At 44.0% G+C, this 20,336-nt stretch overlaps 1 protein-coding gene across 2 annotated transcripts; it reads right to left on the minus strand.

Annotated features, from left to right (window-relative positions):
- Positions 1-314: 314 nt before the first annotated feature.
- kdm5ba (lysine demethylase 5Ba) lies at positions 315-19,962 on the minus strand. 2 transcript variants are annotated; one of them, XM_080000667.1, is made up of 27 exons: positions 19,663-19,962; positions 16,091-16,168; positions 15,577-15,699; positions 15,298-15,468; positions 15,016-15,141; positions 14,719-14,812; positions 14,519-14,616; positions 14,187-14,345; positions 13,773-13,892; positions 13,471-13,629; positions 12,257-12,438; positions 10,881-11,043; positions 10,631-10,750; positions 10,154-10,348; positions 9,654-9,835; positions 9,151-9,275; positions 8,776-8,926; positions 8,503-8,623; positions 7,844-8,199; positions 7,140-7,278; positions 6,864-7,043; positions 6,378-6,536; positions 5,846-6,277; positions 5,258-5,342; positions 5,008-5,183; positions 2,156-2,410; positions 315-1,541 (listed from the first exon to the last, which is right to left on the minus strand). In XM_080000667.1, the coding sequence occupies exons 1-27, from the start codon at positions 19,813-19,815 to the stop codon at positions 1,404-1,406; spliced, it is 4,440 nt and encodes a 1,479-aa protein (XP_079856793.1). In that variant the 5' UTR covers positions 19,816-19,962; the 3' UTR covers positions 315-1,403. The 2 variants fall into 2 exon arrangements, with proteins under 2 accessions (XP_079856793.1, XP_079856792.1); XM_080000666.1 differs by having other exon boundaries at positions 2,156-2,413.
- Between the last annotated feature and the right edge of the window lie 374 nt (positions 19,963-20,336).

Here is a 20,336-nt window from a genome sequence, read left to right on the forward strand (position 1 = left end):
GGAAAGCTTCTAGCACGTAGTGTTAGGTTTGTGTCAGGGGCGTGGTTTGGGGTGGGCGTGCAGGGCGTCAGCCCCCAATGTTTTATGAAAGGCCCCCCAGGGCCAGCGCTTCCTCCAGGCGACGGCGGGCTCCTCACGTGCAGACATGGTATGAACCTGGCAAATATGTACCATGATCAGTGGAACCCCTTTGATTCCATGTCGGTATGGGAGAAAAATAAGACAAACCAATTTCACTTTAACTGGCAGAGTTAAGAGACAGACTTTGAATTACGCCCAGCGTTGAGAGGATCAATAGCCTTGATTTTAGGGATTTTTTTATTTCTTTTTTTATTTTATAATGCAAACTTCAACATATGAATTATATTATTTACCCAAAGGAACAAAATAGTCACATACCCGTGGCTGTTGAATCACACCGTTTGTGTTAACCCCAAGGCAAAACACAATATATTCATCCTGGAGCTTAAAGGGAAAATCCACCATAAGACAAAATTTACATTCCGACAAGATTGCACAGTTCAACCATGTGATGTTAATTTTAACTATCCAAAAGCAAGTAACATAGGATACAACACTTATTCCATAGACAACTACTCACGCTTACACGGAAAGCAGGATAAATGCCTCTTTTTTTTTTGTTTTGTTTTTTCCGGAAAAAAATAATCTAATAAAAATCACAGCAATTGAAAAAGGTCGTCGTTCATTTACCTGGTCTAGACTTCTAGACTAACAAAAGCTCATTATTATGTAAAAGTTAAATAGGCTTCTCAATACTCACTGTTGTCTGGTATCACTCACTGGAAAGTTATTCATCTTCACAAATAATGACTGAACTGTAACATCTTGGGAATGGACATTTAAGTTTTAGGTGAGACTTTCCTCAAAAAAAATAAAAACAAACATTCTATCAAAGAATTTCTATGCACAAATATAGCTCAGAGTGAAACCGAACTTCAATTAATAAGTTCAGTTATTGCTCAGATAAATAATATCAACTCTACAAGAGAAAGTTAAGCTTCACATTGTTCAGATGCGTGTTAAAAAAAACAAAAACAAAAAAACCCCAAAAAAACAAAACAGGAAGTTCCAAAAATCGTAGTCAAATTGACTTTTTTGGTTGAAAAATCCCTGCACAGTTGGCTTTTGAAACTTTTGCTGTTTTCATACAATCTGCATCAAGTCCTGGAAAGTTTTGAAAAGATTAATTCATTGGCTGAGAAACCAGCAACCATAACAAAACAGTGACAGAAGAATTGTGTATCTGTGGAGAATGTAAATAGCACCATAGTCACTAAGGGCAAGCGGGAGGGTGACGCCGCAGGGCAAAAAGTTCAGATATGCACTCGAGAGCTGCGGCCCGCAACAGAACTGCTGATCCTTCAAAAGGAGCCTTTCCCACGTCAGACTCCCCGGTCGTAATCTGGCTGCGTGCAGCTTATGCAGATGTAGTCGTCCTTCTCCGCTTGCTCAGCGGACAAGCCCACGCAGATCTGGTGGAACCACTGGTTGCAGTTGCCATCGCATTGGACCCAATTCACCTGAGGAAAAATAAAATACGATTAAAAAAATAATAATAACAAATAAATAAATAATAATAATAATCATAAAATCATTCTTCAAAGCGGTGTATGCTGATGACGGGAACTCATACACGTGCAGTCGTCGAATAGAGAACCGCAGCTCGCCTTGATGCCCCGTTTTCTGCTGAAGTTGGGACTTTCGAAAAACCCCACCGCCGAGTGGGAACGGTGCAAAGGAATGGCCATTTAAGTGAGAATGCAATGTCGGTATTCGGGGCCAGATCGCTTGGGCCCCCGAGTTTGCCGAGATAACAGACTTGACGTCACGTTGAGGGTCCTTGATACGGAAGAGGGTGAGCATTACTGAGTCAAGCTTTACACGCCTCACACCTCTTGCGAGTCGCCACAAGAGGTGACGCTCACTGCATATTCTGTCACACAGAATAATTCGGAATCACAGACTTTCATTGAAACACAGAGTGAGAACGTCGCCGCCGTTTCAGAAGCGCCACGGGCCGCGTCGACCGTTTCAGAAGCGCCACAGGCCGCGTCGACCGCCAAACTTTGCTCCAAACGAGAAAAAATAAATACAATTTAAAAAAAATTAAGCGAGCGCGTCGGGTGAGACGAACCTGCCGCTCCTCCGGCTCCCTGCACCACGGCGCGGCGCACAGTGAGTAGTCCTCCTCCGAGTCGGACGGAGCCGGGTCCGACGGGGTGTTGCCGGGGGACGGCGACCTCTGCCCCTCCTCGCTTCTCTCCTTGCTCTTCTTTGACCGTTTCTTGCGAGACTTCTTGGCGTCGTCCCGGTGCTGAGGGTCCGAGCTCACCTGGCGCCGCTTGGCCCTCTTGCTCTTCATCGCCTCCTTCTTCGGAGAGGAACTTCCCTTCTGGACGCAACACAACCACAGCGTTAAAACGTTATGACCCAGGGGCTCCACTTTATTGTACCGCCACACATCTGGTCACACGTCTCTGAAGTGTATGTACGCAAAATATCAAGTAAGAAATTGAGCTTCAACACAGTTCACACAAAACAACACAAATTAAGCGAGAGCGCTGGGGACTAAAGCCCCTTACCCACTTGCACCGAAAGCCGTAAATCTACCGGCAACGTTCCGTGTTGGCGTCGTGTGGGAATAGGAGCCTGTGTCCATGTTCTGTAAATTTCCCCTACTCACCCCATGTATAATCATTTCCAAATTATATTGCCGAAACTGCTCTGAATGGAAGTGTGTGGGAATGGAAGCAGTATCATTTCCCAAAAGAAGGGGTGGAGCCGAACGTATATAAAGCACAAATGTTGTTTTTTTTACGAATATTTATTTTGTACAGATATTTCAAAACTCATTTCAAACCGCCTTCACGTCGTAATGTAACAGTCATCCATGTGGGATGAGACTCCATACGGAACTTCTCCATAAAGGAGGCCAATTTGTGAAGGACTTCCTTCTGCCTTTTCCAGATATACTTTATCCGGCAATGTGACGGATTCCATCTGGGAAAGGGGCTTAATATTACAAAGTCATTTAGCAGACTCTTCTGTCCAAAGCCACTTACAATAAGTAAATTTGTCACGGTGCCAGCCAGCCAAACATTCACTAGAAATAAGCAGTACTAGTAGTAGAGGTAGAGATGGGTTTTTATCTTAGACAGTAGAGGGGGAAAAAATATGATAGGGTTGATCCGAGAAGAGACGGGAGGCCAGTGAAGTGATGGAAGGAGGCGAGGGACAGGAGTGAATTTCTGTTGGTTGAACGCTAGACAGGCCGCTGCATTCTGGATGCGCTGTAGAGGTCTGATGGAATAGGCCCGAAGTTCCGCCAGAAGAGCGTTGCAGTGGTCTAGACGAGAGATGACGAGCGCCTGAGCCAGAGCTCGTGTCGCATCCCTCGTGAGGTATGGCCGTACTCTTTGGACATAGTAGAGGGAAAACCTGCAGCAGCGAGTTGTACTCTCGGAGCGATGGGGGCAGAGCGGGAGAGCTGATTGTCAAGAATTACCCCAAGTCTCTTGGCAGTCCGAGATGAATATAAGACAGGGTTTTTTCTTTGGAAATACATCATATACTCGGGGTCTAGACTTTTTAAAGTCAATATATGGTAGAATAACAACATTTTTTAAATGTGTGCATTAGGAGGAGTGTTTTAATTTGTTTCCGCACACACACACACACACACACACACACACCCCCTACAACTGTGGAACCACGCCGGCACTCCTTCCTCGTCCGATCCACCACTCGCTCTGCATTGCTGTCGTAGTTCACTGGGAACCCAAAATTGTCCCACACGGCTGATAAAGAAGCAGGCGGCTCTTCTAGCTCCCGTGTGACAGACTCATTTGCACTCACCACAGTGTGACTGATTCCGTCAGTCACACCAACACCAATCAGCTTGAGCTAAGCCTATAAAAACAAGGTTTGGTCTTCAAAAAGTCGTTCTCCAAAAATGAATCTTGAAAAACGGGGAGCCGTTTTATAAACAGGGTTGTCTTATATTGGGGTTAATACGGTACTTTGGTGTTCTCGATGGTGATGGATAATTCTGTGTGAGGAAAGACTTTTCATGGGAGAAGGAGGAGCATCCATCTTTCAGAGGTTGAGCTTCAGCTTCCCAGACATCCACATGTTAATGTCTTGAAGACATGGAGAGTTGCGCCTCTCGATACTCCAAAGAGGGAAAGGAGAGGTAAAGTTGAGTGTCATCAGCATAGCAGTGGTAGCATAAGCCATGGGAGGAGATCACGCCACCAAGGGAATTAGTGTACAAGGAGAACAGCAGAGGTCCCAGGACCGAACCCTGAGGGACTCCGGTGCCTAGGGGGGAGCGAGCGAGCGAGCAAGTGAGAGAGAAAGGCCCAATGGGAAATCAGTCAAGGAAGGTGGGAGATTGTAGTTTCTCAGGTTGGATGTTGAAGTCTCCCAGGAGGGGGAGGGGAGTGCCATCTTCAGGAAAGACTGAGGACGACGTCTAGCTCATCGAGGAAGTAGATCACCACATCAGTGAGTGCGACGGAATGAAATACTGACACGCCGTGGAACTCGAATGTGAAGACTGAAGCGTGTGACAGCGAGAGGACATTTTAAGTCCACATAGGTGCGATGACGAGTCCAGTGGGCATGAGAAAAAGAATACCCAGCAGAGAGGGCCGCTGGAGTTGCAGTGTTTGCTGGAACGATCCACGTCTCCATCAAGGCATATGCAGAGATGGTCTCAGTTTTCTTCGCTGCCGACTGTGAATTCCAGAGTCCTCCGGCAACAGTGTGGCAGGAGTTGCTGGAGAGAGTTGGGTAGATCATGTTCGAAGGGTTCCTGCGCCTGGATCTTCTGGTGATACTGGCACGCCGAAGTTATGACAGAGGTGGGCGTGAGACACAGATAGAATATAACAAACAATGACCAACAGGTTCTGCTAGGTCCCGAAAAAGGCTCTGCTTAACTTAGCCTGAGATACCACAGAGGAGCCAACACTTTAGACTTACTTTCTTAGAGTGGTGCTGCTGTTCATCGTGTTCTGTGCCGTTCTCAGACGTGGGAGTGTCAGATGGGGGCGGGGCCAGCTTGTGGAGCAAGTATCTGTACAGCTGCTCTGTCTCCGGCAGCGTGACCTGCAGCAGGAACCCCTCCACCATCAGCTCCTCCAGCTCGGGACACAGTCCTGCAACACCAGTTCTGATTAGGCTCAGCGGTGGAAGGAATACAGCTGAATGTGGTGAACGCTACGACACTGACCCTGGAGCGGAATGGAAAGCTGCTCTGTGTAGAAAGATGCACCGTTTACTTCCTGAGTCAAAGATGTCCGGTGGCAATGTTTTGCCTAAAAGATAAATAAATAAATAAATAAATAAATACAAGTCATAAAAAGCACACACAAAAAAAAACAACAAGATATTGACAACATCTAGAATGTCATCTTTGTAGAGACATAACACTCAGACATGTAAAGCGGATACAGAACAACTCAGTGTTTCTCAACCTTTTCCACATCAAGGACTCTGAGTTCCTTGGCCAAATGCGTATTAAACAATTTGATAAGAGATTGTCTGCGAGACCCCGATCTGAGAAGATTTTTATTGATGGATTAGGATTTAGTGTCTATACTATAGTTAGAGACAAGAGTAAATCTAGGATTAAAACAGTTATTGTATATTCTGTTATGGTTTGCACATCTTGTAAATCAAATAATGGGGACGTTTAACAAGCAATCATTTTGCTGGGGATCCCCTGGAACCTCTTGGAGGGCCCCTGGTGAGAACCAATGATATAACTGATATTTATCAAATTATATTTTCAAAAAGTTAATTACTCCAAGTAACACACCTTCCCATTGGCCGTCCTAGACATTGTTTCCAGCGTTCCCTCTGTGCATGCCTGCTGCACCTTGTGCTGCCATCGCACCGTCCTCTCTATGAGGAAGCGCAGTGCGTCGCCCTCCGGCAGACGAACACGGATCCTCTGCAGCGAAGCCAGTAAGGGCAGCACCTTGTCCAGGGGGGGTTTCCTGGAGCGCTGGCACGCCGGGCACAGCCAGGCCTGCTCCGGTTGGGCGTCCACCGTCGTTTTGACGCAGTCGCAGTGGAAAACGTCACGACAAAGTTCACACTGCATCATGGCCCCCGAGGGGGCCTTGTGGCAGACGCACACACTCATTGTGCAACAGTTTTCAGCAGTAAGAAGCTTGGACTCGTTCTTGGCCCTCAGAGCCAACAGCATATCCATCTCCTTCTGGTGCACCTCAGCCAGAGTGGCCATCTGATGGAAGGACCAGAAAACTCAACGTTAGCAAAGAGGTTTCATGTGGAATGTATTTTATTATTATCAAGTTGATGAAGTTTGTAGAAGACAAACATACAGCGGCGGCAGAGTCCTTGCTCTCAGAAAGAGCTCGTTCCACTTCGCTGAGGGAGTCTAGCTTCGCCAGGTCCCTCTTGGTGCTCTGGGGAGACTCTTTTGTCCTTTTGGATTTTGTCTTCTGGGACGCTGTACCGACATCGCACCTGGAGCACAGAACCTAGACGTGCAGAGGCAAACAAGCATTTTGTTTTACCCTAGAATGGATATAGAGTAGAATGATGTGAAGCCTAGAATGGATGTAAAGTATTGTTTTCTTTTGCTTTATTTTTCAAACCACAATATTTATCAAATACGAAATTAATTATAATAAATAAAATGTAACACACACACACACACACACACACACACACACACACAAAAAAAAGTGCAAAGGAAGGCCTTTAATACACAAGTATATGTTTAATTAAATATTAACTAATTATTAATTAAAATGTACAAATTGAATTAAAACAATAGTTGAACTGGCTCATTTTGGATTGTTTACCTCTAGTAGGGAAAAGGGTGAATGCTTCATTAGAAATGTCTTTGTTGCACTTTCCTTCCACGTCTGCACATCAGCGACGAGCGCCTCCAGTCTGCTCAGGGGATCAAGTGACACTGGGATGCCCTCCGCCCTCGTCACCAACTCAGAGAGGCTGTCGAGCACGGGGATGCGACCCCCCAGCTGCAAAGGTAGACGGATCAGCACAAAAGATTTAAACATCGGCCGAATCATAAACAATTCCAAAATTGTTATGTCTGAGGGGAAAGTGTGCTTCACCTGCAGGGACTCTGCCTCGCCGAGCCAGTTCTGGGCCTTGTAAACAACGTCCTTCAGCTGCAGACAGTTGGGCAGGAAAGCGGGAATGTTCTCCACCTCCAGAAGGGCTTCTTCCAGAGTTTCTATGCTGCTATACGGCCTGTGCAATGTAGACGCCCAGTAAATATGTGCAAACAACTAGAGAGGCAATTAGGAGTATATTTTGCACGAACTAGAGAGGCAACAACTAGAGAGGCAATTAGGAGTATATTTTGCACTGACTAAAATGCATTTTTCACACGATGGTTAAAACAATTCAAATTAAACCTAACACACAAAGAGTTGAGCAGTTCACTAAAGGACTGCTGACTTACTGAATGCGTCAAAGTAAAACCTCTATTGCCTTTTCTCAACTTGTAATTCATACTTAATTTCTCATAAGTAAGAGTAAAATAGAAACACAAAAACACAGGGTTTACAAATTGAAGCAATTCCCTTAAGTTGACCCAATAATTCATTTTACCATCTTGACCCGAATATAAGAGGGGTTTTTTTTTCCCTGGAAATACGTCTGAAAAAGTGGTGTCATCTTATAGGATAATACAAAATAAAAGTTATACATTAGGAGGAGTGTTTCAATCAATTCAGTCTCCACACACATACACCACATTAAATGAACTCTCTTAAATTAACTAATTTTATTCACTCCAGTATTCCGTCCTCACCTGGCCTCTATGAGACTCAGCGACTTCTCCTCCCACTGCTCGGACACGGTCAGCAGCTCCTGCAGCCGTGCCATGGCCCTCTCCACGGAGCCGTGCGGGGCCAGGCCCACGCCCTGGTCGATCAGCCTCCTCATGGTGTCCAGACAAAGGCAGTCGGGCCGACCGCTGGCCTGCTGTACCGCCTCCAGCCAGCGCGCCTGCTCCAGCCGCTCACGTAGCAGCGGCAGCTGGGTCAGCTCCACGTCCAGACCCAGGCTCAGGTCCAGCAGGTCCTGCAGCTCCACGGGGCTCGGGGCCTCGTCGGAGAGGAGCCTCTCGCAGCGCTGCTGGAAGTCGTCCACCCGAGTCAACAAGTCCTGGAGAACAGAATTGAACAGGCGTTACAAGCAAAGATCCTATCGCACCACTTGCCAATGTTGGTCACGGCAGATTAACAGTTCCCAATGGTGCCTTTCCCAGTTCTTTAAGAAGGACAGATGCGACACAATCTGTAAATGAAGTCAGCATACCAAACACATTACAGTTTGATAGTACAGAGAATAAAAACTGGAATTTTATACATACATTTATTTCGACAGCAAGTAGCAAGGAAGTTGAAAATATATTCTCTTTTAGCATAGGGACTTTATTTAGTGTTGTGTTGATACAGGAGCGCTTACTTTAAGAAGAGGCGCCTGGCGGATGTTGCACGGCAGGTTGTTCAGTTGCTTAACAAAAGACCGCAGCTCCTCCACAGTCAGCTCGTTCTGGCTTTGGCTTTTCCCTCCTCCAGAGCGATATCTAAAACACACACACACAGACTCTGATCAGACACACACACACACACACACACACACACACACACACACACACACACACACACACACACACACACACACACACACACACACACACACACACACACACACACACACACACACACACACACACACCTTGTCTGTCGCTTCCCGTTGAGGAGTTGCTGTGCCATGGCAGAACACTTCTCACCATCCAGAATGACAGCACGTAGCCGATGCAGCAGGTGTGTTTTTGGAAACGTCTTGGCTTCTGCCTGTTCTACCAAGCTGCGAAGCTCTTCCAAGCCTGACCGCGAAGAATGGGAAACGCAGACGTTAATTAACAACATTTGTCAAGGGGGGGGGGGGGGGGGGGGGGGGGCAACAACTTACAGAAATCCTGACTTGTGTAAAATAATACATAAAAATAGCAATGATGCAGAAAATGACATTTGACTGTAAATTGAGACTGCTGCATTAAGGCCGTATCGCACAGGGTGGATGTTGGCAGCTGGGAGCGGCTCTACCAACCTCTTTTTTTGTTTTGTCCAGGCTCCACTATGTCCTGGACATTACTGAGCCAGTTCTTGAAGGACTCTGCTCGATCGTGAACTGCTGCCATCATAGGGTACAATTGCTCCATTGTAAATTTATACCTGTAGGAAAAAGGGGAATTGCTTCTTCATCTAGAGATATACTGTATATTTATTGCTACTGTTCATTTCCTTGAGTTTGACAGCTGACGCAAAGCCACAAAAACGTATTATCTTGAAGGGAAAAATCTTTCAGCAATTATTGTTAAAACTTACTGCATTGGCAACTTTAATACAACCATCTCTCCAAAAGAGTAACAAACACATTTTATGGTCAAATGGACACAAAAACAGAAATATCTCTTCAAAAAATAAAGTGACATAAGCAATATATTTGTCTAGCAAGCTTGTGGCTGTCACGACCTCGTCATAAATGTTCTACAGGCCCCGAGGCTGGACCAGCTGAGAACCGCTGCTCAACATAGTATTTGGGGGACTCACTGCAGTGTGTAGCTGCTGGGCGGACAGCAGCTCAAAGCCTGGGCATGATGCAGACACATCAGCTTGCCAGGGTTGCAGGGACAGGTGATGCCAGACAGGTAGCAGGTGGTCCGACACGTGCAGCACTGCCGCTCCTCATCTGGCAGCAGCTCGAAGTCTACCTGCAGAGACCGCACCACACCCTGGGGAGGCAAACACACACACACTCATTAGAGCTGCAGAAAACCTAGAGGGATCAGGTACAAGGACAGGGGTGTAGCCAGTCAACAGTTATTCTCGTGATATCAGTTTTGCGTCATTTCGTGGATTTAATAAGGACTACTTTGATAAAGACAACAGCTTAGGTTCTCCCTCGTATCTGCATTTAAACAGGGGAAAATACATTAATTCAAAATATGCCAATCTCGCCAAAAATGTTAAAGTTTGAGTAGCTAGTTACCCTGCATGTTGAGGTTCCGGTCCAGTCAAAACAATGAACCGTCATGACGAGTGCTACTTACCATCACATTGACCTTCTCCCTGAGCACCTCCTCCTCCTGAACCATGAGGACCATGTCCCTGTGCACTGCGGAAGCCAACTCCACCTCCATGGTCTCTGCTTTCGTGGCCATGTTGCAAACCATCTCGTCGTGGGAGAAGACACAGTATCTACTCAGCTGGCGGTAGTGTTCCACACACTTTCTACCGATGGGCATCTGACGCGGGACCAAAGATAGGGGGAGTGAATTTAACTTCCAGGTGCGGTTCAGCAAAGCAAAGATTTCAAATTCACACAAAATCTGCCACATATCCCTTGAAATGTTTAACATAGCATTTAAACATGACAAGAAAGGGTTTTCTATGAAATGAAAGCCTGATATTCACCAACAAAAGATCATTGAAACCATCTGCATGATGCAGATTGAAAATGAAATCATCTCTCTGAACAGTAGCGTCATGTGTAATTAAGCCTGGATATAAAAAAATACAAGGTTTACCCAGTCCATGGTGCAGAAGTTGACGGCTTCAGCAAAGTTGAACCCCTGGTTGAACCCACTGTGGTAGGCCCTTGGGAAGGTAATAACAAACTCACCAGCACACTGGTTGGTGCGGTAGATCTAAGAAGGAAGGGGTAAGAAAAAGCAGTAACTGTAAGAGCTCGTTGAACAGCCTGGGTGGAGTATCAATGCCTATTGTGACTACGTCTATAGAAACAACACTTAAGATAAGACCAGGCCGCCGGCTTACTGGCACGCCGTTGTTCATCAGCGTGTTTGGGTTCATGATGGTGACCAGTTGGTGCAGGAGGTCTGGCTGCGAGTCAAACAGCTCAGGGGCAAACTTCTTCATCACAGCCTCGAGGTGCTCTGCGGCATATCCCGGGGCCCCGTACCACGTCTTTGGCTCCCCCCTTTTGCGTATGGTTAAAAAGGCCACGCAGTTGTGTTAAAAGCACCGACGCACACCCGGTACAACAATCTTAAAAATAATAAGCTTCAGTGCAGTGTTGCCTTTTGAAAATAGAAAAATGTCACCGCTTCACTTTGGGGTCCCCCCCCACCCCCCATTTCAAAATGCACAAGGATGTACACCTGCGTCTATTGTCAGTAAAAGTAAAAACAGCTCTTAAGAGAGTACAGAATATCTCTGATTTGATAAGCGTTTCCGTTATCGGGTAATTGCCGGTTTTTGACCGGGAAAATCTGTTGAAGTCTGACATATTTAAATCTCTCTGGTCATAATTTCCAGTAAAAATAATTCCCTCTAAGCACAATTTGAATTTGTGCTGGGTGATTAAACAAAAACAATAATTATCGCAGTATTTTTTCCCCCTCAATGTCTAAATAAAATACATGGTCATTTGATAAAAAAATTCCGCAGATCTGTTCCATTTCCACATTCAGCAAGTGGCAACGGGTAAGCCAATCAGTTTAGATGATCCAAAGCTGACCTTTCACCTCCAACCAATCATGTTTGTCGACACAGAAATGAGCCCCGCTCGCAGGCTGCGCTTGTATACACAGTAAACAGAGAGATTAGAGACTTAGATCTACTTGCCATATTTGTTTTGTTTTTAATCTAAATTTTATTTTAGTGAAATGGTAATTAAAGCAGCTGCACTTGTCAATTATTGTTCATGAACCAAAATTTGATTTCAAGTAATTCTTTTCGTGATATTTATTTAAGTTATAAAACGGCGTTAACTGACGGGACTTTTATTTGGAATATTCAATAAAACATTTATACATCTACATGCCTTATATATACATGATTTCACTCTTTATGTAGTCTACGTATTAATTGTTTTTAAAAGGTCAATAAACACAGATAACATTTGACTGGAATCTCCTCCATTTGTCGGGGACGTTGAAATCCTCCAGGACACCTGGACCGGCACCATATTTTCTAACGGAAACCCTGGATTTGATACAATATTTCTAGAAATAAGTCCCCATCAGGTTATAGGCGGGCATTTAATCACTTAGTCTTCAGTAAAGGATTGGACAAATTATAAAATTGGAGCACGACAACATTGCATTTCTTTTTGACTATGTTCAATAAAAAATAAAAATAAAACACAAGTGCCCTTGCTGAACTCCGTCGTCCACAGAGTGCACTCTTACCAATGAAGATAGTTGATGGAGTAGCTCCAGTGGTCCTCGATGTGCCAACAGAAGGACGAGAAGCACATGCCCACGTAGAGCCACGGTAACTTCATCCCACAGATGTCAGCTGTAATGTGAGTCAGCACCGAGGCATCCAACACCGGCATGTTGTTCAGGTTCCAGCCGCTGTTCAGGTAATCCTGCAGGTTAAAAAGCGTCACTCACAGGCTAATGGTAGCTCCTTCCACATAGTGGGCTTTTTGTGTGTGTGTGTGTGTGTGTGTGTGTGTGTGTGTGTGTGTGTGTGTGTGTGTGTGTGTGTGTGTGTGTGTGTGTGTGTGTGTGTGTGTGTGTGTGTGTGTGTGTGTGTGTGTGTGTGTGCGCGCGCTTTAGGCTAGCGTGTTTAGAACGCAAAGACAGACCATTTTCTCCAGGCCACAGTGGTTCCGAAAACACCCCAGAGTTCTAAAAGTTAAGATGGTGCCAGAATTAATTTGGACTTTTGAGGACATTGAGCTTGTTTCTTTCCTTCCCTCCTTTTTTTTTTTTTTTTTTTATAACCGATGGTGCAGATGCGTCTTTATGAAGTGGTTTTGACGACACTTCTATATTTGGCACATTTTAATGAATGCATCCATTTACCGTGGATGAGTCCTCAATTTTATCAGCCCCTAGAAACCAATGGCGGTATTGTCATTGTTTATTTTTGATTCTTAGGCAAAGCATGAACATCTCTAATAGGATGACCCTCTCTTACAAGCAAGTTATAAATTATTCATAAATATCTTCAACCAGCATACTGATAACGATTGTTCTACTCAGTGAACTGTTTTGTGAGCAAACATCCACTTCCAAGTGTCTAACAAGGTAATGTTGTTTACAGCCTAAACACCATTACTAACACTGCTGGCAGCAGGCTCAGCAACAGACCTTTGTCCAAAACGACATTGGTCACTGCCCTGAGTGGGAATGCTGCTCTTAATGGAGTTTTAACAAACCAGGGAGACAGGGAATCGCAGACAGACTGCAAACTGCCAATAAAGAACTTGGGCGAGCATCCATTATTACTTAATGAAAATATATGCTATAGATAAGGATTTGGGACTGATCTGATCTCCCTTAATGCACATGTTACGCTCTTGTGCAGGAGTTTGGATTCACATTCAAACAAAAGTATGGTTCACTGCAAAACAGTTTATAATATACCACAGGGCCAAACACACAAGATGTACCTCATCTTCATGGGAGACTTCAACTTTACTATTCCCGACAGGGAAGCCACTCCCAAAGTCCTTGGAGGCGATGTCTGCTCCGTACTCCACAGTAACATCCTCTTCAATGGTGCTGACAAGCCTCCAGAACTCCTTCTCCACCAGCTCAGTAGGAACCATCTGTCACAAAAAAATACAAAAGACCATATTGGGTGAAAAAGGAAAAAAAAAAAAAAATGCCCTGGATTTATGATATTAACTCACAATAATTGGGCAATTATACGTCCGTTATGATATGCACAGTCAGCTGATGGCAAACTCACATGAACTGGCATGTTGAAATAATCTGATTTAAAGGAATCGGCCATGTCGCCAAAAGCTCGGAGGGTGTAATTCCTGCTGGCCTGCTCAAAGCCAAAGGCAACGGGAGGTTTGCCACATTCCTGAAGGAAAATGATATCAAACGTGAATATGGCACAGCAAAACAACAATGGTGGCCCATTACAACATGAGCACTTCCTATCTCAATTTGGTAATCCTAGAAACTACCTCAGCGGTCAGGGCTTTTTGTGTTGTGTGTTCAGCTTCCCCACGCCACTCTTAAGGGTCCTTGAGTCCATTTATTTTGATTCATTGCATTCCCATTTGATTTTTGAATATGCCATCTTTGAGATGGTTGTAGTTTAGGGTGCATTTGTCTTTCTAATTGGGGCTCAGGGAAAGCGGCAGCAGCTCACCTGCACCAGGCACTTGGGGCATCTCCAGTCCCCTTTGGGGACGTCGTGCAGGGGTGGGATCAGACAGAAGGTGTGGTAACTGTCATCACAACCATCACACAACAGCAGACGGTCCTCAGCACTCCCATTGCCACATACTAGACACATGTACTGTTCCAGCTGGGGGACAAAAATTAAAAATAGGTATATTAGTAAGCACTTCCTTTGTTCTGGGATTTGTTTAAAGCTTCTCGAGCAGCACCAGTGAGGTTTATTTGTACAATAGTTGTGGGGTTAATAGAGACAAGGCACATTTACCATATTTGACGGATATGAAAAACCGGTTTACTCACTGTAGATTCATGTTTTTTTCCAGGTACACTGTTTTTTTCATGTACTGGATCCTCATACTTGACGGGCTCCATTTTAATTTCCACCTTTGACATTCTCGCTGAAAGTCGCAAAAAGTATTGTGGGCATTAAACACTCTGACGTGGCCCATAAAGATGGGAGAAAATACTGACAGAAACCAATTGCTGCTCTTTGTGCTCACCAGACACCTGCTTGGCCGAATACATCCCCATCCTCCTCCTCCCATTGGGAAGGTTTTCACAGACTTCCTCTGGCCCCGTTTTGACACATCCTCTCTGCCAGCATCACAAAGAGAGAGTCAGTGGGAAGCAAAAGAGAGGGCTGCGGCTCCAAAAGGTATCTTGACAAATTATTATTACCTCATCATCTTTTCAAATTCAAACACATTTCTTTGTTACAGCAAAATTTGTAAAGAAAATAGGTAGGATTGGAGATAATTTTATAATAACTGCATAGATTGACCAGGTTTAAGACTCACTTCTGGTCTCATGCGCTTTGCACGGCGTGCGATGCTGCAGGTCTCTTGGGGCTGGACAGACTGGCGCTGTGGCAGATCATGGGACGTGTACTCCTTGTCTTTAGTGTCATTGGTCAGGGTGGCCTTCTGCACAAAGTTGGGTAATAATACCAACATATCAGTATAAAACCATAGTCAGTTTTGTTGTATGAACTAATAATAAAATGTTGCATTTCGCAAATAAGAATAACTAAGAACTGAAAACAAGATAGATTGGAAATAGACTATAGATAAAAATTATACCAGAAGATTGGCTCCAGTCTGGAACAGATTGTATGGGTAGAGGATCCTCTCGTAATGTGCCCGCAGATGAGAGCCAATGGCCTTGCCTGGAGCAAAGCCCATCTTTACAGATATTTTGCTCCAGCGCCTCTCTCTGCACACTGCATCAAACCCTCCCTCTTCATTCACCAACTTGAAAGGAGAGGACGGTGTCGTCAGGTCTCTTAGTGTGTATGTATTCCATTGCATTTTTTTATAGGTTCATTTATTCGTGTTTGGAGTGAAGGGTTTAGTACCTACCTTGTTAAGTTGGTAGAGATCCAAAATCTTTCTCTCTACATGAGGGATTTTCAGAGTGCACCCTTGAAGCTCCCAAAACTTCGCTATTTGATCAAGGAAGTTAAGCTTAACTCTGGTCTGAGCCTAAAATTAGAAGAAGAATAAATGTTTTATACTACCACAATATACATGAACTATTTATCTTCCCTAAAGATGTTGAGAGAATGTCAGTACAGTATGACTAGTCTTCATTAAGGAGACCACACAAACTGAGGATTTCATTTTAATCTGTTTGCCCAAGCATTAGATAAAAGGATTCAATTCATATTATTTTGTTGATATTGGCAGAATCTGACCATTGAGTTTCATTTGGCTTTCCATGAAACCTGACGAGCTTAGTTTTAATTACAAAATCTATATTTATAATATCTAAAAATCCAAATAGATCAACAAGTTATACAGAACTATATTTAAATGTTATTTTCTGCAGATAATAATGTTCAAATGTACATAAATATTTTATAACAAAATGTACCTCCAATTCATTTAGCCTCTGTATCCTTGGTGTGAACTGCAGTCTGTCCACGTCGCAGGCAAATGGTGGCTGCCATTCCTGTTAAAGTAAACAATGGAGTCTGATCAGTATCAGACACCAGCGCTGATAGTAGCGCTGGCTGCAAGGCAGCCTTTCAACCAATCTTTGTTCACTAAACTGGTCATGCTGGGATCAGGCCAGGGCAGGAGAATGTATTCTGTAAACCCATGGATGTAATAAAAGTGTCTATGTCGACAATTAAATGACGCTATAGGCATATAACATAGCTTATAACAGTTATGACCTCTAACTCCTTTAAGATGAGCTAAACATCTAGAATCGGCTGCGCATGTTTATTACTATGAAACAGTCTACAAAGACCTGTAAGGTACTGGACACAACACACAATTCATTTTGTCATCAACAAAGAAAAGGTGTTACTGATTTATTAACTTAATTACTCAGTAATTCCTCATGTTTTTGACAAAGTGGTAATGGGGGGGTGGGCATAGAAGACAGTGTGCCTATTTCTCATAGAATGAAAAAATAATAATTGTCAACAGAGCCTAAGCCTTTTGTCTTAGGCTTTGCACTGTAATTCTGCAGCCTAAAAGCAGCAGGACCTGTCAGGTGACACGTAGATGCTAACCTCAGTAAGCTTATAATAACAGTGAGTGGGGGATGACAGAATAGGTCTGCTAAAATAACTTTCTTGGTTCATCAGAGGATGAGAAAGTAAGTAGTAATTCTAAGAAATGTGATGTTCTTTTTGTTTTGAAATGTTTAAAGAGAGCTGTTCTCAAGGACAGAGAACATTTGGGTAGCGTTTTGGTGGGGGGGGTTGGGTGACACGCAGCAAATGACCACAGGCCGGATCCAGACCTGGGCCGCTGCTCGGCTTTCGTCTATACGGTGATCGTGCCATCTGGTTGAGCCACCAGGACGCCTCTAATCTGATGCTCGAGAAGATAAAGTTTAGATGCTAACCTCAATTAGCTTAGCTTGAGAGTGAATGGGGAAATAGCACAGGCCACAAAAATGTAATCCTTGAGTCGACTGGGGACACAAATGTACAATATTTGCACATGGTGCAAGGTGCTTGGAAAAAAAAAATTGGCCTTAATTTCCTTTATTTAACATTTGGCTTTTTAAATGTTTTCCCACTTCCTGCCAACAAAGCCCGCTTGACTCAACGACTGCAGGCTTCAAAATGAGACCTGCGTCAATAAATAAATGTTCACATTTGTAAACCCATTACATTTAAGCAAATGGTTTACAAATATACAGAGGGAAAGTTCAAACACAGAAGTGACCTCCAACTACTGTCACAACTGAAAGTATACTGTTCGTTCTGATAAATGTTGATCTGAGGAATGCGATTTATTTTCTGACATAAAACTCCAATTGCAGTGGAAATAGGCTCGACTGGCAGAGCTGATGGATGGCTCCAAAGCACCAACTATAATTTCCCGTTGCAATAGTTTGTATCCGTTACACAAACCAAAACAAAAAAGCAAGAAATTCTCAAAATACCTTCTAATACCCCTTTGACCTACGTTTTGTATCCCTGCATAAGACCTATGCTGTCACCATGACCAGACACACACACACACACACACACACACACACACACACACACACACACACACACACACACACACACACACACACACACACACACACAATTATATATATGCCCACTAGAATTCCCATTTTCACTTAAGAATGTACCAAATTACAAATATACCAATTTTAAGCACAACATTTCATTATTAGAACCGTTGAGAAATAGTATCTTGAATTGACAGGCGGAACTTAATATCCCCTATTTCACCACCACCGTTTCATTTGCATGGCTGCCTGGACACACCCATATACCTTGCGTTACCACAAGGTTGCTGCCCCCCAAAGAAATAGTCAGAAAAATGTCACTGGATTGATAAGACTACAAATACAAAAACAAATAATAATAAAAATAATAACAACAACAACAACAACAACTAAAACAATTCTAACATTTTACAAATTATATTAATTCTATCAATCTATGTCATTCTGTGGGGTATGAAGCCATGTCAAGAATAATAGAGTAAAGATGGCGAATTGTCATTCAGGGTTATGTAACTAAATCCCACCAAGTTCAAGCAGACACTACATCAAGTGGAAGGGATATTAACTGATATTAACTGATATTATCTCCCCGGACTAAGGCCACGGTGGATGCCAGACCGTGGTCCATCTCCATAGCTTACCTAACCATCACAAAACGCCTTTGTGACGTTAAATATGCCATCGGGGACGGCGATCAAACGGTTTATCTGATCTATCTTAAATATATATCTATACCGAAATATATATCTATCTCTCTATATATATGTATATGCGAAGAGCTTTAGTAAAAATGCCCGGCGGGGACAGTGAGATTCAGCCCTCGGTGGCAGGCCGCCTCCCTGCCCCAAACCCAGGAAGAGACGACTCGACGTAAACAATGCCCTCGTCGTGCGCACCTAAAACTTTGTCGTTTGCCTCCGATCGGAGGGACATCTTGTAATACACGCTCCGGTTATTCGCACACTCTCCCCCTAAAATGTATGAGCAGCAGCTCCGGTGTGAAAGGGACGCTGTGTCATAATTCTGAAACGTATACTGAAATAAAATCGAAGAATGGGGGGGAGAAAAAAAAAAAAAAAAAAAAAAAAACGATTAACAAAAACACTACAACCCATGAATATGTATTACGATTTTGGATGCAGAAAAGTGACAAATATTTATCTCCACGAATAAATATCACAATGCGTGTTAAGATTTTAAAATGCAAACAAAAATAAAAAAATAACACGAAACAAATGAAAATATGAATCCACCCATAGATCAACAAAGCCCCGTCACCCCGACGCGGCTTGTCACAAAAGACGCAACGCAAACTGTTCCAAAAACGCGCTGTTCGGGGCCGGTTAAAAGTTGGCGAACGATAGATAAGAACACCTCGAATTATATTAAAGAAAAAAATTAAATTAAATTAAAATCACACGTCAACGGGGCAAAGTTCACTGGTAAAATTATTTACACAACACGAATACAACTTTTATTTATTTGTGGGTGGAGACATTTCGGTAACTGCATTTCATTTTATTTTCTTGCGTTTAAAATCAAACCCCACTAGAGATTTATGGATTATTTATTTGTGGATGGGGAAACATTTATGTTGATGCTGTTTTTTTTTTGTTTTTTTTTGTTTTGTTTTTTGCGTGTGAAAACCTTAATATATATTTGTGGATGATAGTATCCGATCTCCTTTTCTCCCTCGTTTGTATTAATATATTATATAGACATTATATATGTGTGTGTGTGTGTGAGTTGTGACATAGAATCCCTTCCAGTCCAGCGAGCTGACAATTCAACTCCAGCCGCAATCCGCCATGTTGAAAAGCCCGTCTCTAAAAACACAACTTTTGCGACCGGGTTACGAACAGCGGCGGCGGACGGGGACCACACGGCGCACAGACGCCGACTCTCCGGGCCCCCCCCCCCGCCCGTTCCCAGCCCCGCGTCTCCCCGTCTCCGGTACTTACAGGCGGCGGTCGGACCTTACAGATGCCCGTTTTCTCCGCGATGGGTCGTATTTTGTTGATGTACGCGAAGGGGTCGGAGAATTCCTCCCAACTGGGCTCGAAGACAGGACACTCCGGAGGGGGGAGGAACTCGTTGGGCTGAGGCTGGCTCATCGTCGCATCTTGGTCCGGACCCTCTCTCTCTCTCGCCCTCTCTCCCCCGGCTATGGAGCCGACCTCGGTCCGACGAAAGTTGCGTCTCCTGCGAACTCGACGGGCGGATTATCGGCCGCTGGGAAGTCCCGGGGTTCGGGTCGCGACCACTCTCCGTCTCCGCTCATCGGACTCGAGAACGAATTATCTGGTTGGAGAGACGGGGAGGCGGCGCCGCGGAGTGTGCACATCCGCACGAGAAAATAGACCCACCCCCTTCAAAACAAAACAAAAAAAAGACATCGAGTAATTCGTGTAAACTAGGAAATACGGTTTTTTCCCCACGGGTTGTTACTTTTTATAAGTTTTTATTTTCTACACGTGTAGAAAGCGCCATAAAGTGCTGTAGATTTTTGCTTTTGGTTGCTATATCAACTCAGCTGTCTTTCCGTGTATATATATATATATTATACATACAAGCACAATTTCCTGCTTTACATTTCGAATTGTTCGCGCACAGGTTTACTGGCTCGTTTATTTTA

This window comes from Zeus faber, assembly GCF_960531495.2.
Source record: "Zeus faber genome assembly, chromosome: 5".
In the NCBI taxonomy this organism is placed as follows: Eukaryota; Metazoa; Chordata; class Actinopteri; order Zeiformes; family Zeidae; genus Zeus; species Zeus faber.